At 48.4% G+C, this 26,427-nt stretch overlaps 4 protein-coding genes across 25 annotated transcripts in view; 2 read left to right on the forward strand and 2 right to left on the reverse strand.

Moving 5' to 3' along the window:
• The window catches only part of ctnnal1 (catenin (cadherin-associated protein), alpha-like 1), a 24,231-nt gene extending 16,591 nt beyond the window's left edge, over positions 1-7,640 (forward strand). For 9 of the 16 annotated variants that reach the window (XM_061760066.1, XM_061760068.1, XM_061760072.1 and 6 more), the window contains 13 exons: positions 365-565; positions 1,171-1,260; positions 1,815-1,973; positions 2,054-2,146; positions 2,769-2,919; positions 3,009-3,046; positions 3,137-3,187; positions 3,933-4,087; positions 4,188-4,236; positions 4,944-5,000; positions 5,167-5,286; positions 5,608-5,691; positions 6,391-7,640. In XM_061760066.1, the coding sequence (XP_061616050.1) occupies positions 365-565; positions 1,171-1,260; positions 1,815-1,973; positions 2,054-2,146; positions 2,769-2,919; positions 3,009-3,046; positions 3,137-3,187; positions 3,933-4,087; positions 4,188-4,236; positions 4,944-5,000; positions 5,167-5,286; positions 5,608-5,691; positions 6,391-6,564 (1,422 nt within the window). In that variant the 3' untranslated portion in view covers positions 6,565-7,640. Of the gene's footprint in view, positions 1-364; positions 566-1,170; positions 1,261-1,814; positions 1,974-2,053; positions 2,147-2,768; positions 2,920-3,008; positions 3,047-3,136; positions 3,188-3,932; positions 4,088-4,187; positions 4,237-4,943; positions 5,083-5,166; positions 5,287-5,607; positions 5,692-6,390 lie in introns of those variants that run through there. The other 7 variants (XM_061760067.1, XM_061760069.1, XM_061760075.1 and 4 more) reach the window with 5 other exon arrangements.
• abitram (actin binding transcription modulator) lies at positions 7,612-15,806 on the reverse strand. 3 transcript variants are annotated; one of them, XM_061760120.1, is made up of 8 exons: positions 14,246-15,806; positions 12,288-12,627; positions 11,133-11,251; positions 9,285-9,336; positions 9,019-9,148; positions 8,862-8,938; positions 8,718-8,787; positions 7,612-8,638 (listed from the first exon to the last, which is right to left on the reverse strand). In XM_061760120.1, the coding sequence occupies exons 2-8, from the start codon at positions 12,296-12,298 to the stop codon at positions 8,489-8,491; spliced, it is 609 nt and encodes a 202-aa protein (XP_061616104.1). In that variant the 5' UTR covers positions 12,299-12,627; positions 14,246-15,806; the 3' UTR covers positions 7,612-8,488. The 3 variants fall into 3 exon arrangements, with proteins under 3 accessions (XP_061616104.1, XP_061616106.1, XP_061616105.1); XM_061760122.1 differs by lacking the exons at positions 11,133-11,251; positions 12,288-12,627; positions 14,246-15,806 and adding an exon at positions 9,603-9,821; XM_061760121.1 differs by lacking the exons at positions 11,133-11,251; positions 12,288-12,627; positions 14,246-15,806 and adding an exon at positions 9,592-9,821.
• LOC133471009 (CCN family member 4-like) overlaps positions 9,835-26,427 on the forward strand; it is a 17,978-nt gene continuing 1,385 nt past the window's right edge. Inside the window, exons 1-6 of one of the 2 annotated variants that reach the window (XM_061760107.1) lie at positions 9,835-9,961; positions 22,725-22,858; positions 22,930-23,623; positions 24,515-24,785; positions 25,119-25,373; positions 25,689-25,882. In XM_061760107.1, coding sequence (XP_061616091.1) covers positions 23,576-23,623; positions 24,515-24,785; positions 25,119-25,373; positions 25,689-25,882 — 768 coding nt within the window. In that variant the 5' untranslated portion in view covers positions 9,835-9,961; positions 22,725-22,858; positions 22,930-23,575. Of the gene's footprint in view, positions 9,962-21,213; positions 22,859-22,929; positions 23,624-24,514; positions 24,786-25,118; positions 25,374-25,688; positions 25,883-26,427 lie in introns of those variants that run through there. The other variant, XM_061760106.1, reaches the window with a different exon arrangement.
• sla1a (Src like adaptor 1a) lies at positions 15,954-20,106 on the reverse strand. 4 transcript variants are annotated; one of them, XM_061760111.1, is made up of 7 exons: positions 19,760-19,881; positions 17,581-17,680; positions 17,408-17,494; positions 17,234-17,337; positions 16,794-16,925; positions 16,588-16,708; positions 15,954-16,513 (listed from the first exon to the last, which is right to left on the reverse strand). In XM_061760111.1, exons 2-7 carry the CDS (start codon positions 17,607-17,609, stop codon positions 16,330-16,332), a joined length of 657 nt encoding a protein of 218 aa, XP_061616095.1. In that variant the 5' UTR covers positions 17,610-17,680; positions 19,760-19,881; the 3' UTR covers positions 15,954-16,329. The 4 variants fall into 4 exon arrangements, with proteins under 4 accessions (XP_061616095.1, XP_061616093.1, XP_061616092.1 ...); XM_061760109.1 differs by lacking the exon at positions 19,760-19,881 and adding an exon at positions 18,089-19,704; XM_061760108.1 differs by having other exon boundaries at positions 17,234-17,494; positions 19,760-20,093.

Consider the following 26,427-nt stretch of genomic DNA (forward strand, 5'->3'; position numbering starts at 1 on the left):
CATCTACACATAAAATACAACTATATAAATTTACTGCTACTTTATTAATCATGATGAAAATTCAATGAAAAGTATTCTTTAAATGTATCTATACACAAATGAAAAATGTGAAGTTTTGGAAATGTTTCCACCCAAATGACAAATTGAAATGTAATTTAGCCATTCAAATTGAAGTCAAGAAACACAATCTATACAATGTAGCTACAACATTCATCCTGGGGGAAGTTCAAGGCAAAATATTTAATCTCATCATCCAAATGCTGCTTTTCTCTTCTACACGCCGCCCAAATAATACACCGAAAAAATTAGCCTAAATGTTGATAACGTTGAAAGTGAATGAAATGTTGGCGTTCCCTTCCTGCAGACGAGCGTGGAGTGCCTGCGCGACGACCTGTACGCCTCGCTGCCGGACAGCGTGGGCCGCCAGCTGGAGGCGCTGGTGGAGCGCACGGAGGACTTCACCGACTCGCCGTACACGGGACACGAACAGCGCCAGGCCATCCTGGGCATGTGCCAGCTGGCCCGCCAGGACGCCCGCCAGCTGCTGCACGCCTGGACCCAGGCCGTACGGACCTTCAATACTGTGCTACCCCGACTTAGCGGTTTAATTCGTTCCAGCCTCCAATAACTATCAAAATATTTTTTGTTACGCGTTTTTAGCTAATTCACTGCCATGGACGTTTATATTCGTCAACTGAAATCTCACCGTTTACTGCCACCGGCGTATATTTTTGTCAAGTACGTTTTTCAACGGGCAGGCGCGGAAGAGGGTCTCGCCCAGCTTGTCTGTGAAATTCAGGTTTGTAAACCACTGTAATGACTAAGAAATGCCTGCAGATGGCGGCATTGCATCGCTTTGGATTTGACATCAGCACAGCTTTTGAGTAGAAGATAAAGATTAGACCTGAATCTATCTCAGCTTGTCACGTCGACTATGAGGCAGAGAGATGCCGGACAAAGAATATATATATTTATGGTATGAAAAAAGTGCGTGTTGCAGTAGGTAGTAGAAAGTGTGTGTCGAGATGGTGAGTAAAGATGTCAAGTTGGGGCACCCTTAAGTCAAGGTACCACTGTACTTCCATTCCCACATCACAACAAGCCATGAGGTTGACGTTTTACGGAAACTGTGCGTGAAACATCTCCTGTTTTGTTTTGCTCTTGCCCCAGCAGCAGTCGGTCCAGGCCAAGGAGACCACAGAGGAGTTGGAGGTGGCCATCGCCAAGTCGTGCCAGAGCGTCAACGAGCTCACACGCGAGGTGAGCGGCCCTCCAGGACGGCCGAGCACATTTTTGGGCGAGGGGGAGATCTTTTAGAGCAGGGATTCTCAAACTGTTCAGGCCCTTGCAGGGGAGAAAGCTGTCCAAGGACCCCTCGTAACCCTAATTACCTTGTGTACCCCGAAATGCCATAATAATTGAAAAGTTGCCTATATTTGACAAAACAATTTCACAATGTTATGATAAAACATTCTTATATTTGAGAGAAAGTCATAATGTTACAATAACTCGTTCATATTTTTGGGGGGGAGAAAAATGTAATGTTATTCAAATTAGGGATGGGGGAGTACCGATACCAGGTATCGGTATCGGGCCGATACCGTCCTTATTTCATGCTATCGGGTAATGCCTGTGAGTATTGTTATAGTGTATGTCTACGTGTTGCTGCACCTTTTGTGTTTGAACATCTTTTGCTTAAAGGGTTCTAATTATTTGTTAGCCCATTTATGCTGTTTTGCATTGTTTGTTAGCATTTAGCTTAACAGACTAAGTGTCATTCTCTCTGTAACTACTTTGACTTTGCCCCCTGTCAGCTGCACAAGGCGGCGGTGGGCCGCGCCTCCGAGCTGCTGAGGGTCCACGCCGAGCACTCGCCGCTGCGCGCGCTCAAGGCCGCCGGCGCCGAGGGCAACCTGGAGGCGGTGGCGCAGTATTCCCGAACGCTGACCGAGCAGAAGGAGCAGCTGGTGGAGGTACAAGAGACGGAGCGCGGGTGGTCTTTGCGGGAAATGGTGTCGCTGAAGCACTTCCTGTTTCCCGCGCGGTCCCGCAGAACTGTCGGCTGCTGTGTCACGTGTCCGGGACCGAGCCGCTGGAGATCACCTGCGTACACGCCGAGGAGACCTTTCACGTCATTGGGCCGCAGGTAAGCGCCACGTTGCCCGATAGAAATCGAGCCCTCGCTGTCTGTGTCGCGTTTGGCTCCAAGCAGACAAACGACGTCCGACATGTCTGAGAACAGAGTGTCCGCATCACCCTCATCTAATCGTGTTTGCGGTGCGGTAATTATCCGGTACAGTCCTCCGGGCGGGATGCGCGCCGTAATGACTACACGGCCGACGAGGTGAAAAGTCAGGCTGTCGATAATGTGGCGGTACACTGGCGGCCCAACGGGCTAATTGGCTATTAATCAGAACACCGCAGGGGATGACCTCATTTCCTGTGGGACAAATTAACGCCGCCTTCAACTTTGATTATTATTACTTTTTGTTACCTTTAATTCTCATGCAGGCTGTCACTGACAGTTTATTTTTTACAACAACAATAGTAATAGGAGAATATAATCATAATACTAAGTTCTGAATATATTATTTAGTATTATGTAACAATATTTGGCTCCTCTATTGCGTTCTTCAGGTCACATTAACGGTGGAAAAGTTGAGAAATTATTTCTCCGTCTCATTTTCACCTCATAGAAACCTGGCATTAGAACAAGGGTGTGTAGACTTTTGATACCCACTGCACCGTCCCCCCCCCCCACCCCCCAGATCATTTCGGCGGCGCAGACCCTGGCACTGCACCCGTCCAGCAAGATCGCCAAGGAGAACCTGGAGGTGTTCTGCGAGGCTTGGGAGTCTCAGCTGGGCGACGTGGCGCTGCTGCTGCGCGAGATCAACGACGTCGTCGAGGGAAAGCGAGGTGCGCGGCGCCGTGGCGCTCGCACGCACACGGGAACAGCCACGGTGCAGATTAAACGTATGGATTAAATATGCTTTTTGTGTTCGCAGGAGACAAACGAGCATATTTGTCACTTCCCAGATCCGGAGTGAGTAGCGCGGCGCCCATCGATACGCTGATGACACGCCTCCTTTGTCATCGCATGACGACACTTTTTTTTTTTTTTTTTAACTTGCAGAAGCATTCCGCTAACCTAAAGAGCGCCAAGCCTGTCAAGTTGGACGCTGAGGTGAGGCCCCCTAAAGCAATCATACAAATACTGTGCAAATTTATATCAAATACAGCGAATGTCATGGTAATTTTATTCATTCCATGCTTTTTCATTAATAGCTGTATTTTTCATTAAACTTATATTTTTCTTTATTTTTCATTTATTTGTATTTGTATAATTATTATTTAACATTCATTTGATTTACTTTAGCATTTAATGAATGCATTTGTATTTATAAATTGTATTATATAATTATTTGTATTTATTTTTATGGTCTTTTTTTTATTCAATATTTAAAGCATTCATACCTTTTTTGCCATTTAATGCATTTATCTTTCATAGCTTTTTCATTGAATGTTTTTATTTAATCTATTATTATTATTATCGAGTTAATGTATGTATTTTTTAATTTGTTTTATTTAGATCAGCTAAATAAAACCTTTATTCGTTATTGAATGCATTTAATTATTTGGATTCATTTATCAATATAGAAATGTTTCATTTAATTATTTTGAGGAATATTTTAGTAATGCTATGCATACGTTTGTTTAAAAAAAAAAAAAAAAAATTTATTGAATTGAGGTTTTTTGTTTTTTGTTTTTTTTTTGTGTCATCTTCTGTACGCACTTTCATTTGTTATAAAAGGTTATCTGCTCCAATTTGAACAAAAGCTAACTTTTGGTCATACGTCAGAAAATGTAAGCGACCGCCATCGCCACGAGGTTCCAATTGCGCTTTGGTGCGCGTTTTCCTCTTTTGCCAGGAGCAGAGCGGCGTGGCCAAAGCGGGTCTGGAGCTGCGGCTGCTGTCGTCCGACGTGGACGCCGAGCTGGAAAAGTGGGAGGAGCAAGAGCAGCGGGCGGTCCGCCACAGCCAGAGCGTCGCCAGCATGGCCTACAACATGTACCTCTTCACCAGGTGGGCACGCGGCAACGCACAGCGCTCGCCATTCGTAGCTTCGTCTTCTTCATACGTGTTAAGGATTCTTTTCTGTTCTTGCTTCCGTTCGTTTTCCCAGAGGCGAGGGGCTGCTGAAGACCACACTCGATCTGTTCCATCAAGCTGAGGTGGTTCTTCTCTTTTTTTTTTTTTTTTTCTTGTTTTTCTCGGCTGTGTTCATAATCATTCACTCGGTGCTGACTCGCTCAAACAGAGGTATTGCGACTTACTGGACGAGTTTGCGATGGTGGCAGCGAAACTGTCTTACGGAAGTCCACGAGCTTGATGCTAACGCACAACGCAAAATGCCATTGACGGACTAGCGACACTAGCATAAATGTTGCGGTTGTTATAGCTCTGTAAGCAACAGATATTTGAACATAAACGGTATTGCGACACATGTAGATTTTCACCCAATACCCCGCTTAGTCGTATATTTTTATCAGACACTTTGTTTTTTTATTATTATTATAAGGGCACGTCAATTATTTGCGCATTCTCACTATTCAGTTGTCTGGCTCAGTCCCCGGCCCCCTCAAATCGCTCGGGTCCACTGTATACCCGTGTTTGTTTCATACCGCCCTCTGGTGGGCAAGTTGCGCACATCAGAAGGAGCAGCACAATGGCCATTGAACTGTCGTGATCGCAAAGCATTGTGGGATACATGAAGGGCATTTATTGCGCATCTGTTCTTGTCCTGGACCTCCTCCCGTCTTTAAAATGATGTCATTTGTCGTGGGATTGATTCCGGAGAGGATGAGGCGCGCTTGACCTCGGCTTCCTGCAATCACTTTTTCTTTCTTTTGTTTGTCTCGGATGTTGCGGCGGTCTCCAGGTTCTGTCTGAAGAAGGACTCCAGCTGTGCTCGTCGCTGCACGTTTTGTGCACGCAGGTATTTACCGGCCAAACAGCGCCCCCTGCTGCATGGCCGCGCAATACAAAGTGGGGACTTTTGGGGGACCGACTGCTTTCAAACTTGGACATGCCAAACATGCCAATACAACAACCCTAGTGGTCTATTTTTATTTCCCCTCTTTTCCTAAATCTTGACTTTCCAGCCGCTCAGTGAGGAGAAGTCGGCGCTGACGTCCGAGGTGGAGACGCTGGCGGCGTTGTGTCAACAACTGCAAGCGGGGGCCCGGACCCCCGTGCAGGGCAAGAGCGCCACCTTCCAGAAGGTACTGCGCAACTACGCCATTGCACTTGCGCTGCACACGCTTGACATGTGCTGAACAAAAAGAGAAACATTTTGTTTTGCCCCAATTTTTCATCGATGTACACAAAAGGCCTATTTTTACTTCAGATGCCACGCCGGTGAGGCGGCAAAGGAGAAGTGCTCACCAACAGATTTGTAAATATCTGAGCGAAAAAAGCCTTTTGCGTACGTCGAAAAAGTCTTGGATTTGTAATGTTGTTGTTGTTGAGCTGACGGAACGTGAGAGCAAGAACAAAAAGAGCACCGAGTTGCTGCTGAGGGCTCCTGTGTTGCGTTTGTGAAGGTGGACTCGTCCGTTCAGACCACCAGGGCCGTGCTGACCCTCATCCTCAAGCTCCTTCCGGCGTGTAACAAGCGCAACACAAAGGTAACGCACAAACACACACACACAAAAACAACAAAAAATAATAATTGACTTTGAATTCGGCTGGCCGATTACTAGTACGACAACTACTGTGTGCACTAGTTGACATCTGCGTGCTATTTGTACTACTTGTGGAAGTACTAGATGTTAACAAGTAGAATTCTAGAGTGTCACTGGTGGTATTGGGAAAATACCGTTGTCAACTAGTGCACGGTTTTGCCGACTACTCGTACTAGTGCACTGAATTGTCTTACTAGCGACGACAAAGACGTACTAGTCCATGGACCCTAAGATGGATATCAAGTACAGTTGTACCTTGCGTACTGTGTTGCCGATTTTTTTTTAAAATAATTAATATGTAATTTTATCACTTATCCACACAGACCGTTACTGCACACTCGCGTAGCAACAACCGCGCGCCGGGAGGAAAGAGAGAACAGACATTACCGTGTAGCACGTGATGACGGCGCCCACAAGTGGACAAAAATAATACCTGCACCTCACATGCATATATTGTATAGGTATTATGCATAAAGTTTTAATAGAAATCTAGAAATTGTAAAATGAATATATGGTCGCAGATTTTGGTCTGTCACGGGAGGTTGTGGAGCGTAACCCGCGTGATAAACGGGCACGACTGTATGTCAAATAAATGCTGAAATAGCATTAATATGAAAAGCGGCTGTTGTGTTTATTTGATAGACAGATATTATGACAGACGTCCTCATTTCGCAGTCCAAGTCCGAGCGGAGCGGCCTGGGCTCGCCGCAGGATTGGCGACCGGACGCCCCCACGCCCGTCCGAGATGGCGACGACTTTGCCGTCGAGCCCTTCGAGCAGCACCTGTCCGGCCTCAACCTGCTGGAGAGCAACTAACGGACGCGCCGGGCCGGGAAGGGCGTTATTACCCCGACGAAGCCGCCCGAGTGGAATCAAGAACTAACCCTGCCCCCGGTGACATCGACCATGTTTGTTTTGTCTTGTACAAATATAGTGGATATAAAAAGTCTACACACCCCTGTTCAAATGCACGCTTTTTGTGCTGTAAACAAATGAGATCAACATACAAAAAAAAAAAAAAAAATGTCTTCAATAATAACTGAGATTGCATGCACGCACCCTCTTACAAGTGGGGACGTGGCTTTCTTCAGAATGAACCAATCACATTCAGACTCATGACTGACTAGCACTGCCTGCTATTTGGAACTGTTCATAATTCCCTCCGCCTTGACTAAGGCCCCAGTTTCAGCGGAAGAAAAGTTCAACCCTGGTTTATACATTTTGCAAAAACACACTTGAAATCTCCCAAACGCATGTGGGAAACTGTGTGATGGAAAACTAAAATGTCAGAAAGCCTACTGGAACACCTGAACTTTATTTCGGGTTCATCAGAGGTACTTTAAATCCTGGCTCTCATTTAACATGAGTTTGAATGTGATTGGTTTATTCTGAACACAGCCACATCCCAGTTTGTAACCAGCTAACCATCAGTAAGTAATGAACTCGCTCAGTAGCATATATATTTTGTTTTTATATCACAGAAACCGAATGTTTGAACAGGGGTGTGTAGACTTTTGATATCCACTGTGATGTTGCACACCAGCTACGTGATTGTCGTCTTGTCGTGATGTGTCCATTTTCCGCTACTGTTACACACTATGTGCCATATAACTACTAAAAAAAAAATAATAATAATAATCATGTAATTGCCAAATATGATCATACGAGTGATTTGTAAGCATTACGTGCCATGCATACTGACGAGTGTTCAAATGGAAGTGCACGCGCATCAATTTGTGTTGAGCTGCTTTTTTGTTGTTCGTCTCAGACTGAGAGCAGCGAAGGATGCTGGGAAAGTTCAGACGTGAAGAAATCATAGCTTTAGTTTTGGATATAAGGAGAAGAAAAAAATGACACGATGGCTAAATAATAAACTATTTTTTATTACGTCACTGTTGGTTGTTTTGTAGTGACATCTATACAAAACTAAACATGATTTGCCATTGACCCAAAACTTAAGTAAACCATAAATAAGGCTTCAAACTCAAATGTTTTCACTCTATACAACCGCCATTAGGTATTACAACCAATACAAGAGAGTTGAACTAAGCAACGTGACATTTTGTAGGCGAGAATGGAAAAGACACTAAGGTGGCCATCCAGGAGTCATTTTTGACCATTCCCACAGCTCCGAGAATTTGTTTTCTCGCAACTGCTGCAAAATCGGAAGCACGTACACTAAACGGAGGGCTGCTCCCAAAAATTGCAAGACATTTTGACTTTTTGTCATAGCCTGCGGGCGTAGCGCGGTGACGCAGTTGGATGACTCGCCATAAAACGAGAACATTTAATAAGTTGCCCCCCGGAGCAACGTGTCTGTCATGAGCAAAACTCGGAAGGAAGCCGTGTCTCAGGAAGTCTGCCGCATTTCCTCGAAATGTTGTACACTTCATCGGGAAGCATTTTTGGTTTTTCCACCACGTGCGCGGCAGCGAACTTTGAAGAAACTCAACTAACAGCTTAAATTGCTGTTGCCGTCATGTCATGATTAGACCCACAAAAAAAATAAATAATAATAAGTCTCTAGAATCCACGCCCAGAAGTTTTGGGTCGTTTTGCCTGTTTCCATTAGTCCCCCAAAAGTGGACTCGCCCAATCAAATGCAAATGTCTAATAAGTCAACACTCCAACCTATGCTGAATATTCTCCGGCACAGTGTACCCAAAGACGTGGCTGGCGTGAAGGCACAGAGCAACACTTCTTCCACATTTCATTTTTTGTTTTTTCACACGAGGCTTCGTCAGGACGGTTGCGTTACCGCCGTCGCCTGCGCGGCGTCTCGTCCGGCGACGAGCTTTTCAAAGTCGTCCCGACTCAGAAGGTTCTCTGTGATGCTTTTGCTCTCCTCAAACTTGGGCAGGATGACGGCGATGTAACCGTCCGTGGATGGCTGCGCAGACGGAGCACCACGAATCTCACGGTATTTGACATTATGATGAGAAAAAGAAACTTTAAAAACTCATGTTTACCTTCTCCTGTAAGAGGGCCGGCGTTTCCAGAATGTTCTCGTTGACCTCCAGAAGACGTCCCCTGATGCAGCTGCCACAATAGACAGATTGGGATCAATTAAAATCCTCCACATGAGAATTTGGGATCCAAAATGGAGGGCTCACCTGTAGACGGTGAACTCTCTTTCATCCGTGCACGTTATCCGACACAGAGGAGCAAATTCGGTAAGGAACTGACCTCCCTGGCGGACGCGCAGCAATAAAAAGGGGTAAAAAGACGGGCTCAAAAGCAAAAATACACATTCAGGGTGCACGGCGTTACCCGCTTGGACTTTCCGGACACTTTGTTGTTTAAGCGGCTGCAGCCGTTGCTGATCTGGTAGTCGATCTTTGCGATGGTTCGCCCTTTCTCCAGCAGCGGGTGAGTCTCGGCCAAGGTGATGACGCATATCCTGAAGACACAAAACAACCGCACATATACACACGTGTGTGTGTGTGTGTGTGTATATATATATATATATTTTTTTTTTTTTTTTTGTAATGGATAGTTATTCTTTATGAAATAAATACTAAAGCACAAATAGTTACCTGTTGGAATGCTGAAGGATGCAATGGTCCTCATACGGGTTTCCCTTCATATCTATTACATACATTATTATTATTATCATTATGAATAAAATACACAGAGTTGTTAATTAATGGCAACGATATGGTCATTTTAAACTTTATTTTCAAGCCATTATTCATGGTAGTGTCATCAGCATGCAATTAAAAGGAGGTAATTCTGACATTTTGGAGCCAATGACTCGTTAATGTTATGCAAAAGGTGACGACAGCGACACGCTAGGCTAGGCTAACAGGTTGCTTACACGAGCACCGTTTCGTTTGTATTTACCGGCTCTGTACCATCGTGTGTAGTAACGGTCGATCACCGAAGGCGCGGCGGTTTCGGCATCTTTGTGCTCCTCGTCGTCCATGAAATGTTTGGAAAAAAATGTGACCGCCACCAGCGATTATTTCAAATCGAAACTGTTTGTTTCGCGTCGGACAGGAATCGGTGTAACACAAGAAGATGGTCCGTCTGTAAAAACAAAAACGTCCGGACAATGTTTCCGGTTTGTCTTGTTCCGCGTGAACGCAAAGACGACGCAAAGCGTAACATCCCTTTTCTGAGCTGCTTCTCCTCACTCGGCTCGCGTGCGCGCTGGAGCCTATCATGTAACTTTTATATGTAAAAGATATGTTAAATGAAACTAAGTTATCAGGTAAGTCAGCGTTTGTCGATATTTCTTGTTAAATTGAACACAAGTGGGCCGAATTTCCGTCCCGCTCGTGTTTGGGGGCAACAACTTCACCAAACAATCACGTCGGTGACATTCTTCAGCAGAAGCCAACGGCGCACCCATTGAGATTCCGTTGCAGTGTTAACTGGTTTGTGACATTTGTTCACCGAGCCACAGAAATACTTCCGCCTCCCTGGCAGACACATTTCCTACAACAACTAGACAAAACAAAAAATAAAAAACAAACAACTAAATATTTGCTTGGCTGTTTAATTCCACACTTGAAGGCACTGCAGGATACTGTCCAACTATTTGTATACAAATATTAAACATACAGTTTTCCATAATACGTTTAACCCCCGCTTATTTTCGTTTATTTAATTTCTTTATTTTCGGTGCTCTTTCTGTAACACTGTGAAATGCCACAAGAGGGCGGCAAAGCACTGGCTGATAAGAACCGCATTGGTGTCATGGAACTATGTCTGTTGAGGTGATACATGTGCACTGAGAAATGAACAGCTTTGTATGTCTGGGAGCAGCGAAGTTTAGCCTGGGTTGTTAGTGGAGGGGACAGAGAGTCTTGGCCGCATGTGCATTCACACTTGTACTTCTGCTGCAACTTTCCCAACTCAAATAATTTGTAAGCCATGAGTTTGAAATGATATTACAGTGTTTTTGGGATCGTAGTTGGTGCATTTTTTTTTTTCTCGGGCAAAATGACAAATAATGGCAATTATAAGGCATTTTTGTTACACTAGCGTAACCAACATCAGTGTTGTCAGGCCACTGATAATCTAAAAATGTGGATTGGAGGGGGGACAAAAACAAAAACTCTTTGACAGTAAAAATTAATTTGACTTTTTTCCCATAATCTGTTTCATTGTTACTTTCACTTAATGAGTTGGACCAGTACCTCTATTTTACAAATATATTTTTGCACGAGTGTCTTTAAGTACGGAGTGTGAGCACTTTTGCCACCCCCGATATGGAAATATAATATCAATTGCATACAGCGCAGTCATAAGTGTCAGGTGTGGGATTAGACGCGAAAGAGGTTGAGTAATGATGACATCATCTTTGCTCGCCAAAAGAGAGAACGAGTGTGTGTGCGTGAGGCGTTTTGAGGACCAAATGAGTTTTCCGTGAATCTTACTGTGTGCATTGAGCCGCTGCCGAGACGGAAAGTTTTGCTGTTGCGGGGCCGCCTTGTTGCCTTTTTCCATGAGTCTCACGCGACACGGAAGCCTCAACGGTCGGGTGGAAATATTCGACCTAACGGGAGAATGTTGCGTCAGCCTGAGAATGTTAAAAAAAAAAAAAAAAAAAAAAAGCGTTCGGTGTCATCCTTCGTGTTTTGAGATGGACGCAAAATGGGGGCACACCAACCACTTGGTCACGCTACTGGGAACATTACTGTTGCTCTCTGAATTGTTTCAGTTTAAAATTCGAAGACAGTGTATATCTATTATCAAGATTATTACTCGTAAATGTTGACAAGTTCAATTGCATTTTAGCTAGCTAGAAAGCGCAGCAATAAATAGAATTTGTTAGTCGTCCCCCACCACCCTACTTGTTGCTAGGCAGACTAGAGACAGTGTAGAGTGTCAGTTGAATTTAACCTTGAGGGGTTATAATTAGTAAAATAACTAAATAATAAAACATGACAACCAGAGTAAAATCTTAGCAAGATAAGAAGCGCAGGAACCTAAAGAATTTGTTTGAATATTTTACCCCATGGTCCCACACTACTTGTTGCTAGGCAGACTTTGTGGGGCACAATCATTTGAGCCCCGAAAAACATTGGTCCCTGCTACTCATATATATTATGCTGTTTCTATAGTAAATTGACGGTGGCTTCCCACCCTAGCAGAGAAAGGACAGGGAGAGTCGGCATAAAGAGGAAGTTGCACACACACACACACAAAAACAGCACTGCAGTGATTATGAGACAAATGTCAAACTTAAAGACTACGCTTTAATAAATAAATAAGTTTGAGAGACGTCTTTCACATTTGTCGGTGCTGGTGGGTCACTGCCCCGCGTGCCCGTAGAGCCAAATGACTGTATGTACCTTTAAAGGTACATGCAGCTTGTCACTGTGCTGCTACTGATGCGGGGGTGGGGGGGGCTAATGTTACCATTTTGGACTTGTAAAAGTTCCAATAATGATCCCGACATAAGTGTCGACCATTCCTTGAGGATCGCCAGCGGGCTCCTCGGCGCTCCTGTTATTGCGGTTTGGGCAATCGTAAGCCTCGAGCGGTGCTCTGCTATCTATTTGTATCTTTGCATCTGTCAGTCTGCGTACATTCCCCGCATTTCACGACTTATCGTTGGAACGCTCCTCCCCGAGAGGTTCACCGACGGGCCGTCGTCGTCGCTGGAGCGTCCGCAGCAGCGTCACGCACGAGGCGCGCGCACGTAGCTCCACGTCGGCTACCAGCGCCACACTCGGCTTCTTCTTTGGCACCCCCGCACGTCCCCCCGCCTCCTTGCACATGGAGCCGGTCCAGCAGCTCGGAGAGCCAGATAAGGAAACGCAGAAGGAGACGGGCCAAGGCCAGGATGCGTCTTCGCTCGTCATAAACCATTCAAGTCCGAATTGTCAGGCTGCTGTAGCCAATCAGAAGCCGGAAGAAATTCATCTCCTGGAAAATTGCAACAATGGCAAGCTTGTGTATGAAGATAGTATTTGACTTTAGTTCTTCATAGTTCAGGAAAGTCCTTCGTAAAGTGCATGGCAAAAAACGACAGCGGCGCTGAAGCGCCTAAACGTGATCATTGGATCCTGGAAAATCGGCAAAATTAGCGAAAATATGGATGTGTTTATCTTTCATATCAAGCTTGTGGTGTAGTTCATTGCTAAAATAATAAAAATGGAGTGTTTTTTTTAGCGTCACGCCTACGTGTCGCGAGTTGCCAAAAGTGCTTTTGTGTTTTTCTGCGTGGCTGCCGTGGCAACGAGAAGCTCATCCATCACATTGTTGACCTTTTTAAAGAGTTCACATAGCAAACGTGTTTTAGCTTCTTGTGGCGTATTTTTCGCGTTCTCTGCACGAAATCAATCATTTGGAAGTTGTTGTGTTCTGAGGCCTCGCTCAAGTCAATCGCTGCCGTGGCTTTGCGAAGACGTCGCTATAAATCGTCTTTATGATGAGACATTTCTCGACTCCTTGAACTATTCCCATCAAGCGCTGCCCCCTCGGGGTTTTAGCGATTTAGACATACTGAAAAGTTGCGTTAAAAAAATCTGACTAATGGCTTGCCGAGACTAAAATGAGGACATTCTAGTCGCCTGGTGCTTTACTTACTAACTTTAACGAGATGCTAACATTGTAGTCGCTTGTTAGCATGGATATCCCTTGTCAGTTGACATTTCTTGTTAGATTGGATATCGCTAGTCAACATGGACGATGCGTCAATACTGCCTGTTAGCGTTGACATTTTTGTTAGCATGAACGCTGCTTGTTAGCATTGGCATATCTTGTTGGCATGAAAGCGTTTTATTTCATCATTGGAATTATTGGGGGCGATCAATCGATGGAAGAATCAATAGGATAACCGATTCTAAAGAGATTCGCGAGTGGCAGCCCTTTGTAGCGTGGACCTTGCCTACTAGCGTTGACATTTTGTTTATTAGCATGAACATCACTTGTTGGCTCGTGGATTCTCCGGGTTAGCATTGACGTGAAGCTTTTTATTAGCGTCAGTCCGACTCGTGAGCGTGATTGAGAGCGCCTAGCAGCTAACAGTTGCGTCTGGTTATAATTAATAGGACACTGAACATTTTTCCTGTTCTTAGCAAGGACGTTAAGCGTCTGAGAAGACATTTTTCATGTTTTTTCTCTCGGAAAAGTGGCACATTTCAACACTAGCAGATGCGTGGCCATCAATCACGGGACTACTTCCTGCCGTTATTTCATCCACCTTGTTCATCTTCATTGTCAGACTGGTCCCCGGCCGTGTGTCGTTTCTCAGAGAAGCTTCAGCCAGAAGCTCGCGGCAGTGGAAAGAACGAACCCTCAGCCAGCGAGGATGCAGAGTGAGTGTGTCTGACTATTCCCCCCCCCCGAGGTATTTCAAAGGTTTCAGTTGGCGTGTTTAAACCAGACCCGAGCCTTCATTTTGCCTTAATTGCTGCAACCGTTTCCACTTTGCCACGTTTCTCATAAGGCAGGTAATAACATTTAATGACTGTCTTTTTACAAGGCTGACGTGAATAAACGCGTAGTCAGCAGCCAGCCTCGTTAACGCTTGGCGACGCACCATGCCAGAAGAAGAAGAAGAAGGAGGACGAATGCGAAACTATTTCGCGGATGTTCCGTCTTGAAATTCGATCCAAATACTCTCCCCCCGACGTCTTCCCAGAAAAGCTTGAGCTGCCCGTCCCTCCTCGTGGGCTGCACTGAGACCTTCCACGTGCAAACGCTTTTGTTTTCTTTCTAAATATGGCCTCCCGTTTCCCCCAACCGCCACCAGTCTCCCCGCTACTTGGCCCACGTTGCGCGTCTCACCTTGCAAGGGACGACGCGCTGATGCGCTGCCGAATGGCTCTTCTCAAACGACGTCGGTCGGGGCGAAGAAATACAAGAAAGTAACGCAAAAGTGCGCAACGCTTCTCAGCCTGACTGCTCAAGCCATAATATCGGTAATTACGCGGCAATTACTGTATGCCATAATCAATGACGTTATGGTTCTAATTAGCCCACGTGAACGCCTGACCATGCTAGGAAGGATAGCTTAATAAAGGGCTAAATGGCTCCTCTGTTAGTGACATCACAGGTCACGGGGTCGGTTGATGGCATTGTAGTAATTGTGCCGTAACCATCTCATGCAAAATATGACAAAGCAAAAGCGAATTGGCCAGCGAGAAAGTGCAACGCGCAGGCAGGAGTGCGCGTGTTGCATCCTTCCATCCTGGAGGTGAAGTCAGACGTTTGGACAGCTGCTCGGGAGGATGTGGAGATTAGACGACCGAGGCCGTGACACCATCGCTCGCTTGCTTCATTTCCTCCTCTCATCCCGCCTTTAAATCACCCTTTTTTTTTTTTTTTTTGGATCGAGAGAGGCTGAAACTCGCCGGTCACAACATTAGGGACACCTCCGCCACCTAATGCAGAGCTGGCCCAACGTTTGTGGGCCAAAGGTCATCTCTAAAATGGACAAGGGGGGGCCAGTTCGTTGACATAGGTCAAATGCAAATGCATGAACGGATTAGAAATCAATTCGAAATCAATTCAATGAACACATTCGCATTGATTCTGCAATAAACACAATTGTTTGATCACGTCACAGATGGGTGGGCCGGGTTTTAAGCGCACGGACCTCCGCCAAGGCCGAGCAATCAGACATGTCCGGTCCTGTCCTGTAGGTGGCAGTAACGGTCATAACGAAATGGCCGACAACTGCCGGCGGCAACGATGACGTTACACGAGCGCCCACAGGAGGTGACGAGGCTTTCCGCCGACGAGTCACGCGCCATTGATTTTTACGAGAGCAGACATTATTTGATCCTGCGCTTTTTGCACCAACGAAACGCTGACTCGTCCGCTCTCGCTCCGTAAGGAACATTTTTGCACGTTTGTCAAATCGTAAAGGCCACGAGGAAGAAGCCGTTAACGTTTATAGCCGATGCGGGCAAAGACGCAGATGCAGGATTTCCTCTCGGCGTGTTCTGTAGTACAGGATCATGCGGGAATCCCGAGCCTCTTTTACGGCAAATTTCCGCTAACCATTCCCTTTCACGCAACTCCCCTCTTGTCCCTGATGCGACCTCACGAGCCGGGAAATACGCTTGTCCGCTGTATTCTGCGTCAGTACCTTTCACGCGGAACTGCGACTTGGGGCGGGGGGTTAAGCACATCCGCAAGCGAAACTGAAACTGACAATGTTTTTTTCTCGTTTTTTTTTTGTTAAACTGTGAAGATGTTCGAACAGCTCAACTTTCTCCCACTGACTGTTTACATTCTCAGACTTCAGCAGGCCGAAGGCGCCGATTTTATTTACACACTTTGTTTGTGCTTATAAAGTGCAAAGTTGTGTTTGCTATTGTTACACTTGCTCAATATTTACATTCTGCGGACAAAATCGGGAATAGCAGTCGCGGGACTCGAACACCACACAGCCGATGAGTAATATGAATGACGCTGGGGGAATTCGGCAAATAAGCAAAAGCCAGGCCGGATGTTTGCGGGGAAATTTCAAATGAGAAACTTTCACAACGTCTGCGTCGTGGCGGAAAAAGACAGCACATAAACTTGACGGTGGAAACCAACAGGAAGTTTTCCAGTCCAGTCCAACAGTTTTGTGTTGTCGTTGAGCGATGCCGCCCCCTTTGCGAAATGTTAAAGTTAAAGGGCGCCGTAGTCGATGTTCGCCGGGCTCTTTTCAGGGAGCCCGTAAAGAGATTTGCCCTTCTCCCGTCTGCTTTGCGCCCTCCTGCTTCGGGCTTCTTCACACTCGGAGAAGGACAGGTATGCGGACACGCTGTTCCTGATGCCGTAGCTTAGCACGCCGTCGCCGGGCGGCCGCGTCCTGGTTCGGAACAAGTTGAGACAATACAGTCAATGAGGGGTTTCCACGCGGTGGCGAGCTTGGTTCGGCTTTACCCGTCTCGCTCCTTCCAGTCCAAACGGCGTCTCGCGACAACCGGCGGATCGTCTGTCGGCGGCGCCGTTCGGCTGGACTGACACGGCGACGTCAACGCGCAGCACAAACCGCCCGCAAAGTCTTTCAATGAAGAACGGAACCGCCGTCAAGTGTTGTTAACGCGGGTTTCAGGCCCGCGTCGGGTTTTTTTTGTACACGCACTCACCCGAGTAGTAGTTGACCAGGTCTTCCAGGCACTGGAAGGTGAGGCCAGGGGAGATGTAGTACCAGCTGTTGTCCAGTCGGGAGATACGGTAGTGCCGTATGATGCCGTGCTTGACCGACAGAACGTACATGCCTACAAACAGACGCGACACGCCTTTCGAGATTGTCGGGAGTTTTCCGTTGTAGTCGTAAGGTCAGAGTGCAGGAAGTTGCAGCGGTGTAAAAAAAAGCAGAAGTTGAAGTCCTGTGCAGTAACGCGGCTAATTTATTTCACACGCTTAGTCACCGTCGACATTTGCATGAGTCGGGGAGGGCTGCAGACAAAAAAGTGTTTGTCGTGAGGGGAAAAGGCTCACGTTTGAACAAATACCGAAAGCTTGTAACGCTTCGTACGGTGAATATCGGAAGCGCTTATGAGCTAGCAGACGTGAGCGTCCTCACCTCGCTCTGCGGAGCTCTCCCGCACCAGGAAGGAGCCCACCCTGTTTCCAGGTAGAAGTAGAAGTTCCTCAGCCTTCTGCCTCGTCACCCCCTCGAAAAGCCACCTGAAGGAAGAAACAACACAATGTTCTGGAAGCCTTATTCCGCACTTTGTATTTTTGGAGCTGTACTTACCCATGATACACTCTGGCCACATGGATCCCGGGGATGAAGTTCTCCTTTCCCGTCTGGAGCGAACGGGCTTTCCTCCAGTAGCCCTCCCTGCACACCGGAGAAAGGCAAGGGCAACAAGGAGTCAGAAGTGCCCTCAAGTCTTGTTTGTACAAAATGCAAAGCGACGTGCATACTGTGCGACAATGCCGAGCTTCTCCCCCATCCGAAAGATGGGTTCGCTGACGTCAGGAGGCGGGTAGTCGCCGAGCACAACCGCCGTGTCTTCCTCGGAGTCTGGAGATCAGATCGTTATCCAAAAATAACAACAACAACAACAAAAGACACGTCAAACGATGGCCTCTGAAACCCCCAATCAGTCGTTCAAGCTTCTTTAGGATCAGTTTCTGGGGAATATGTGGCATTCTTCGCCTGGGCCTCGGACGCTGAGACTTCACACCCCTCTTCCGACTTTCTGCTTTTTCCTTGAACACAGTCGCTGTCTGGCCTTTGTTACGCCTCTGATTTGAGCTTAGAAGCTGGGAATTTCCCGGCTCAACTGAAACCCCCTCTTCTCTCTACATAACCCTTCACACTGGCGTGTTCAGAAAAGCCGTAAATCGGCCGTCTTTGACAGTGTGAGAGGGGCTCGTCCCGACAATGTCATACGTTCGACTGGAGTTACTCGTGCTTTCAAGATCTCACCTTCCGCAGGACTGCCACAATGGCCGCTGTCGAGGTTGTTACAGGTGCGCACGCCTCGCATCACGTTACCCATCCTGAAGTCGGAGAGCTGCGCCTGCCTCGTTCGCGTCCTCCGCGCTTGTCACGATCTTAACACACTCGCGCAAAGGGGAAGCTGAGTGACATTTACATTGTCAGAGACGTGAAGGATCATTTCGGCGGTGACTCGCTGAGTCTAGGAGAGCGATGACTCGAGCGTGACTCCGACCGACGGCTCGGCAGGCCACTTCCTGCCACCAAATGAGGAAGAGGACCTTCCTTTGGTGTTTGAATAATACATTTGTGATGATTGCTGTATTGAGATCTCGGCTGGCACAGGAGGTCTCGGTGCCTGTGTCGGTTCTCGGTCGTACAGATCGGGTTAATGCGCAAATGCGATCACTGGGACTTTTCCCGGTGGATTCGCCTTTCATCCTAAAAGCTTCTTTCGTTCTAAATTTGAGGTTTGGAGTCCACCCGGTGGGTGGGCGAACCAAACAGATGAACATCTAGATCCTCTGCGATCCCAACAGCAGGTGTTTACGGGTCCCACGAAGCCAATAATAATGTCTGTCCGGGACTTTCCTCGAAACCGGCCTCTTGCTTGTTTTTTGTTTGATTTCTGGCGCACGCCGAGCAGCAATTTGTTAGTCGCTCAATTGATGCGCAAGCAGTTTTCTGGGCAACGGATTTGTAAAGGCACATGCTTTCCGTCTGTGGCTGACTTGGGCCACAGACGGATGTCTGGACGCGTTTGAATGCTGCAAAGGACATTTCCACAGCCTCCATCAAAAATGACAAAATTACCCACTGGAAGGATTTGCCATCATTTATTTGTTTTTCTGACAAGCCCAAATCCCCAGATGCTCGTCAGGGTTCCTTTTTTTTTTTCCAGGGTTTGTTTCACCCTAAATGATAGACATTCCGCATGCTGCGCCACTGGTAGTTAGCGCCTCCGTGGCTGCGAATAGCGTCTAAAAGCAGAAGCAAGTCTGACTTCACTGCGTCGGGGAAACCGCAAGACTGAGCGGCGTGACGCGGGCCGTGCTTTTCCTTGGGCGCAGATGTTATGTCCCTCTACGTGTTTGTTGTCACTGCACTTGTTAACCTCGTTGCTGTTTTGGCCGCCGCGGAGCGCTAAAGTCGGCCTTTGGTGCGATGCTGAATCCAAAAGAATAACTAGATCTGGATTTCGAGACACGGTGCGGGCATTGGAGAATGGTTCGGAACGGAAAGGGAATCCCGTCAGGTGCTTTGCGTGCTTCCGCGAGGGCCCACCTGTGCGCTTTATCACCTCCGACCCCGCCGACACCACCTCAAGGGAGGGATAACGCCAGGGTAACTACGGGTTACCTTGCCAGTCGTCTCTGGCGAGCCCATAATGAGCGTGCGCTCCCTGCAGCCGTCCAGATGGCGAGTTGAGCATTCATCGCCGCGTCATCGTCTGTTACCCCGTCGTTACGTGGCGGGGAGCTATTTTCGCCGCGTGCGCTTTCACCGCGCACCCGTGCAAACCGTGTCCGCCCGCCTCGCAGTCACATCTGATAACGCCTTTCGAATATTCAAGCATTGATTTGCCCGCTGGGGGGGGGGGGGGGGGGGGAGAAAACACCCAAGTTGCTTTTGCAGCGAGGTTACCGAAGATGAACCTACTTCGAGCCGAGCAGCTATTGCGCGATGAAGGCCTTCTTTTCCGATCGCTGCGCTCTCCCCCACTGGCACTTCCAGAAGGATCTTTTGACTTTTTTTTTTTTTTTTTTCCTTACTCCGAGAAGCGTTCCAAAACATGACGGCGATCGCCAGGATTTCTCCACTGTCGTCATTTCAGAGTCGCCAAAGCCAAGCGAGGCGAAAAAAAACCGATCCTTTTTTTACGTAACCGCAACTGTGCTGCTGCGATCGAATTGCGCGACAGATTCTGCTAAAACTGCTCCGAGTCCATCACGATGCGATCAGTTTCCAACGATAATATCAACGATTGGGAATCTGCAATACAAACGGAAAACATGTTCAAATAGGTGAGCTGTTAACACAAAGTTATGCCAATCAGCTCCGTTCTTGACATTTTTTCATGCCGTTTCAAAATTGGAACAAATCGATATGGCGATATCTTGCCGACGATAACGACGGACCGATTTTCCCTGCTCGCTTCCCGGAAGGATGAGCCGGCGTTGCCGCATCAGTGGTGCTACTGTTCCGGTGTCGACTGGTTTGTGTTCACACTTCGCTGACGTTTGAACCGGCAGATCCGGAAAAAGGCAAACGGAATAATTGCTTACAGGTTTTTCTGTCATCCCTCGACCGCGCTCGCTCGCTCCCTCGCTCGCTTTTCTGTCAGTTGTCATTGTGTAAACCACTGTGATGTTGTCAAGTGCTTTTTTTTTAAATTTATTTTTTTCACTTTTAGCCATGCCAAGCTCTTGTGTTCTGTTCTAAATCCAGTTTACGATTTCACAGTGACTCCAAATTCCCTCAAACCTTTGGAATTTTTCAACAGATGGAGGACATCAAGCAAGCGGGCCCGCCGCGCGAAACGATAACACCGATCTGCGTGATTAACCGTTCCAAAAATGTAGAGAGGCGTAGATTCGCACGGATGCTAGTGCACGTCGGGGGGAAAAAAAAAAGAATTTGTCTTCTACTCGAGCGAGCTACTGCTGCGCCTAAATTTGTCACGTTGAAACGCAGCACCGCTTGTTTTTCAGGACGTCGGCGCTCCGACTTTTCTCAGCTCAAACGCGTGTCCGCTGACTCACATCGGACGAGATCGCGGGCCAAAGAGTCGTCTGCGCTCCATTTCACCGCGGTCGACTGCAGCACCGTTCCCGAGGCATGAGAACGCCGCGCGGAACAAATGTTCCAGGATGTGCGTGCCATTCGTTTACTCAGCCCGAACAATGGGATTCATTTATCGGGAAGAGCACTTCGGCATATAAACGATCGCTGGGACGTCATCCGCGCGTCGCTCTCACGGGCGACCTTCAAACGCTGACCTTGTCCTCCAGCTTTTTTCGAGTCCTCTGAGAACATTTCCAATTTCTTACGAGCAAGGTTTTTGTTCTCAGTTTCACTGGGGGGGGGGGGGCGTCGTTTTGCTTTTTCTTGAGCCGCCGCGAACCCAGAGGCCGGCGGCGACACTCCCGAGACAAGAAAACTATCAAGAAACGCTCGACGTCCGTTTATGAGCCAGATCGACCCGCAGAAACACTTTTGTTTGTTTTCGACGCCGCGTCCAAATCCCTTCTTCTTCCGCAATGGCAAAAAACCCAGCAAACGTTCCCCTCGAATGTCGCACCCGAAATGTTTTGCCGTCGTCTTCGCGCGTGGTCTCGCCGGCGCGTACTTTTAGCGTCACGTGACTCTCCAGATTTGAATCTTTTTTGGGATACAAATGACCTCCGCGTGCGTTGTTGTTTGAATGAACATTTTCAGAACATGCTTGCTTTCTTCGGTGTTCCACCTGTTGGTGACAGCCAATCAGCTACTTGCCTGCTTTGGTGATGCCCCGCCCACATTTAGTCAGCCACCCTGGCTCGTCCTTTTCACTCATCTTGTGTGTTTGTCTTATTCTTTCCGTTAGCCTAATAGCGTAGCTGCCTATGTCATATTTGAATGTTTTTGGGGGGGAAAAAAAAAAATAAAAATCAACATTTATAGCGGGCACTTTGGTATTTTGTATTGATATTGCAACAGTAAGTTCAAAATGACTTTAGCAATTTCAGTATGACACGAGGCTAACGCTTTGCTCCATCGTACTCCGATGCTTCCGACCCATTGTTGACCCCGCTGCGTGCGATGCGAGTTCACGCCAGGCTGCCGCATTCCTGCCGGAGAGCTGCAGATTTTTTTTTTTTTTTTTTTTTGTCCGTCCCTGAGCTGGAGACCGCGGCTATATAAAGCGGCTATAATTACCCGAGCGGTCTGTACATACGTTCAAATAAACAAGGCAGCCGAGGCCCAGAGGCCCAGAGGCCCCTCGCGTGAGCTCGTAACCTCGCTTGAAATCTCGCCAAACATTCGCTTCACAATTGACTAAGTTCTCTGTATTTATTAGTTACCATTTTTAACCTTTTCCTGTTATCAGGCACGCTCTTAACGTCTGTCTTTTTACACGTGACCTGCTTTTATGTGGATTTCCGACGCCAGTTGACTTCGAAGCGCTAATTGTCCCAAAAGGCACCTTGATTGCAGGGCATCTCCGTGAATTCGGGCGCGAGCGAGGGGTTTTTCACTTTCCAGCCCGAGACGGTGTGCATCTGTTGACACTCGATGGCGCTTAGCATTTAGCGGTGGCTCGCATCGCTCGCATGTTTGACTGCAAAGACACACAAAGCACGCCGAGGCTAGCTCCGATGGTTAGCGTCAGACTCCGCGTCGCCTGGAGTCTCGTGTCCGACAGACTTCGCTGCTTCTCCGGTGCTAATTTCATCCAGACGGTGCCGGATGCGACACCAATCCAAGCAAAACTAAAACGAGACGGCCGGGAATAGGCGGGAAAAGATTTTTCGCCTCGGATCTGGATGACATCACGGATTGATGTCGCCCATGTGTGCAGTCGACAGCTGGAACGCAGCATTGGTTCGTGTCTTCTTCTTCTTCTTCTTCTTCTTCATCACAGAGGATGATGAGGAAGTGCCCTGCTGGATCAGGATGACGACCACCTCCGAGTTGCACTCTCACATTCGGCCTTGTGACAAGCCAAAAGAAGCCACGAGCACAATTTCACGCTTGCTTAATTAAAGAGGATGCAACGTACGTTATTTTGGGGGAGATGTTTAAATCAAGTCAATCGTGTTCGGTCAACCTCCTCCTCTCTGTGGCAGATATCAAAGAGGAGAACATGTGGCCCTGGTGAAGGACTTTGAAAAGAGAGCTTCTTGAGGTCTACCCACGAACCCTAACCAGTGGACCTTCAAGTGGAACAGGAGGAGGATGGAGGAGTAGGACAAGAGGTGAAGGAGGCCAGAGGGAAAGGACAACGAGAGACGGGGGCGAGCAACCAGACGAGTGATGAGAAGGAGATAAGGACGAACGGCGAGACGAGGAGAACCGGAAGTATTGGGGGTGGGGGGGGGGGGGTCGACCGGAACGAGAAGGAGAAGAACCACACTTGGGAGGAGGAGGACGACGGTTGGGGAGAGCGCCACAGACCAGGAGCAGGAGCAGGGGATGGCTAAAAGAAGTCGAGGAGAAGCCCAACCAGATCGAGGAGAAGGCAAGAGGAGGATCGGGACTGAGAGGAGAAGGAGGAGCAGCGTGGGAGAGAGGAGGAGAAAAGGCAGCGCTGTCCGAGTTTGGGGAGGAGGAGAGTTTGGGGGTGGAGGAGGAGCCGAGCAGTGAAAGGGCAGCAGCGGGAGAAAACCGGGAGCGTTGAATGTCGCTCGGGTGCAGAATGCGCGACTGGCGCCGCGCGTAGGAGCTGGAACGGCGCTTTTGCAGTGGATGCGCGCGTGACGCTCCTCGCCAGGGATGAGTCGCCTGCTTTTGTGGATTCTCAGTGCAGTCGGGATTCAGCAGGTACACCATTTTGCGAGCTCAACGCATAGATTCAAATGCAACTGTGCGCGCCCATAATCAAAAGCACGTTCGGAATCGACTTTCAACGTGCATTTGGCAGATTTTCTCCATTCGGTCTTCTTTGGCGACACTGTGTGGCCGTCCGGGACACTGCGTCACTCATTTTTATTTATTTTTTATTTTAAACTGAACTAAATAGAAACGAGTTGCTAGGGAAACCCTGAAGGTCAGAAATGGCGTCTATACGACGACGATCCACTTCCTCGACACGTTTCTTGCATTTTGGAATGAGGAAGCAGGTCCTTTTCAGGATCTGCGTACGTCTCGACACAACGCCGAGCTTGAGCGGCACTCGACCGGTCTCGTTGGGGGGGGGGTCGAGAATCCCCATTTAAAGATCACCCGAGGACACTTTTTTTGTTCCGTCCGTCACGGACGTGACCCTAAGGCGACAGGAAGCGGCGAGCCAACGTGCCGAGGCGCTTTTTTTTTTTTTTTTTAATTAGCTGCAAAAAAAACCAAAAGATCTCATTTTAAATTGTGTCACCTTTAGGCGACGTGTAGCAAAATACTTACGCTGAAGTCTTGCCGTTGGGTTTGGCGCCAACATTCGTGGAAAACATTTGTTCCGTGTTGAAACAAACACAACTTTGGTTCCATCAGCTTCCCAAACTTTTTTTTTTTAAAAGGTCGAAGAGTCATGAGTGACGCGAGCGATAACACACAATTGAACATATTTTGCCCGACAGTGACGATATGTAATAAATAATATGACATACAGTCGTAACGGACTTCTAAGAGAAACCGTAATCCCGATGTCGCCCGCTATAAAATGCTGCGATGGCTCAACCAGTCCGAAGTCTTACGTTTTTCCGACTTCCTGTCCGGCAGGCCTCCTCCCAGAATTCCACTGCCACGCCGCCGGCGGTCACGTGGCCCTACAACCGCACGCAGTACTGCCGGTGGCCTTGCGAGTGTCCCGCCCGGCCCCCCGCCTGCCCGCCGGGCGTGAGCCTCCTGACGGACGGCTGCGACTGCTGCAAGGCGTGCGCCCGGCAGGTGGGCGAGGAGTGCAACGAGGCGGACACCTGCGACCGCCACAAGGGGCTGTACTGCGACTACAGCTCGGACAAGCCGAGGTACGAAAAGGGCTCGTGTGCATGTAAGTGTCGCTCGCGCGAGCTGGTCCCGGACCTCCGCCAAGTGTCTGTTGACCTCTCCGGTCATCCGGGTCACGGGAGTTCGCTAAAGTTGAACGGAGCCGGCGAATCGGCTCCTTCGTGGCGTCTTTCAAAGCAGAGGTGGAGAATTCGGGCATTCTGGACAGAGAGGCGTCCTCTAAAAAGGGGAGGAGCATTTACGCCAGCGCTCTTAACGTCCACGACCGAGAAGAGCCTCCGTTGAACTTTGGCCGATAGCCGTGACCCGGATGACCGAGAATGTGCAAGAAGTCACGTCGCCTCACGTGCGTCCGCCGTACCCGCTCTCCCGCTAGACACGGTCGGCACGGGCTGCGAGCACGACGGCGTCATCTACCGCAACGGCCAGAGTTTCCAGCCCAGCTGCAAGTACCAGTGCGTGTGCGTCAACGGCGCCGTCGGCTGCGTGCCGCTCTGCACCGAGTCCAGGCCGCCGCGCGTCTGGTGCCAGAACCCGCGCCGCGTCAAAGTGCGAGGGCGGTGCTGCGACGAGTGGATCTGCGACGAGCCCAAGAGGGGGCGCAAGACGGCGCCCAGACACGTCGCGGAGGGTAAGACCGCTCAAAAGCCAGGAAAATGCATCACTACAGTATACAGCAATGATCCTTTTTATTTATCTTATGATTTATTAAATGATGTCAATGTTTACGTTTCGTATGTGTAATCGAATGCCGATATGTGATACATTTGTACCGTTCCTCGCGCTGACGATCCCGCCGATGTCGTCGGCGAAAAGCGTTGCGGGGAGCCGGACTTGGTCGCGGTGATGTTTTTCACCGCACGGCTGTAGTTGTAGATAATCGAGCTCAACGTTGCTCTTTACTCGTGTGAGTAAGCGCGACGCTCGTCCTCTCCGCGTGTGTCAGCGCCCCCCGCCGAGCTGAGCGGCTGGCACAAGAACTGCGTGAGCCGGACCACGTCGTGGAGTCCCTGCTCCAAGACGTGCGGGCGCGGCCTGTCGCTGCGCGTCTCCAACGCCAACCGGCGCTGTGAGCCGGTCAAGGAGTCGCGCCTGTGCAACCTGAGGCCGTGCGACGTGGACATCGCCAAGACCATCAAGGTGCCAATGCGGACACATATGCAACGCCATAACTCACGCGCGCGTGTGTCTGTGTGTGTGTTGTCTGTGTGGGAGGGGGGGGGGGGGGGGGGGGGGGGCTTCATTCCTACTTTCCTTCCTTACCTCCTATTTTTTGTACCACTTCCTTCCTTCCTTCTTTTGATGCCATCTTCCTTCCATCCTTGCCGACTTTCTTCATTCCTTTTCAATCCTCCTTGCTTCCTCATGTCATCCTCCCATCAGCCTCGTTTCCTTCCTTCCTTTGTCCTTCTTCCCTTCCGTCTTTGTTTTCATGGATCCTCGTTTCCTTCCTTCCATCCTTGCTGACTCCCTTTGGTCTTTCCTTAATTCTTCCTCCCTTCATCCTTCTTCCTTTCTTCCACCCTTCCTTTTTCTACATTCCTTCCTTCCATTTTTCCTTTCTCCTTTCCAATGTCTTCCCTTCCTTCCTTGCTTCTTTCCTCCCTTCCATCATCGCTCCCTCCCTCCCTCCCTCCCTCCCTAACCCTCAAGCAAGTGGGAAAGTGTGCGTACGCCTCCTCCGG

This window comes from Phyllopteryx taeniolatus, chromosome 21, assembly GCF_024500385.1.
Source record: "Phyllopteryx taeniolatus isolate TA_2022b chromosome 21, UOR_Ptae_1.2, whole genome shotgun sequence".
NCBI lineage: Eukaryota > Metazoa > Chordata > Actinopteri > Syngnathiformes > Syngnathidae > Phyllopteryx > Phyllopteryx taeniolatus.

Excerpts from the sequence above, each read along its gene's own strand:
- abitram (XM_061760120.1), bottom strand. Across the intron at positions 9,337-11,132 it reads GCAGCGGCTCAATGCACACA|ATATGAAGGGAAACCCGTAT; the intron begins GTAAGATTCACG and ends TGTATGTAATAG. Across the intron at positions 8,939-9,018 it reads TGTCCGGAAAGTCCAAGCGG|GGAGGTCAGTTCCTTACCGA; the intron begins GTAACGCCGTGC and ends CGCGTCCGCCAG.
- sla1a (XM_061760108.1), bottom strand. The coding sequence starts at position 19,894 with ATGTTTTGGAACGCTTCTCGGAGTAAGGAAAAAAAAAAAAAAAAAAGT. Across the intron at positions 17,495-17,580 it reads AAGCTCGGCATTGTCGCACA|GGAGGGCTACTGGAGGAAAG; the intron begins GTATGCACGTCG and ends TCCGGTGTGCAG. Across the intron at positions 16,709-16,793 it reads CCTGGTCAACTACTACTCGG|ACTTTGCGGGCGGTTTGTGC; the intron begins GTGAGTGCGTGT and ends CTTCATTGAAAG.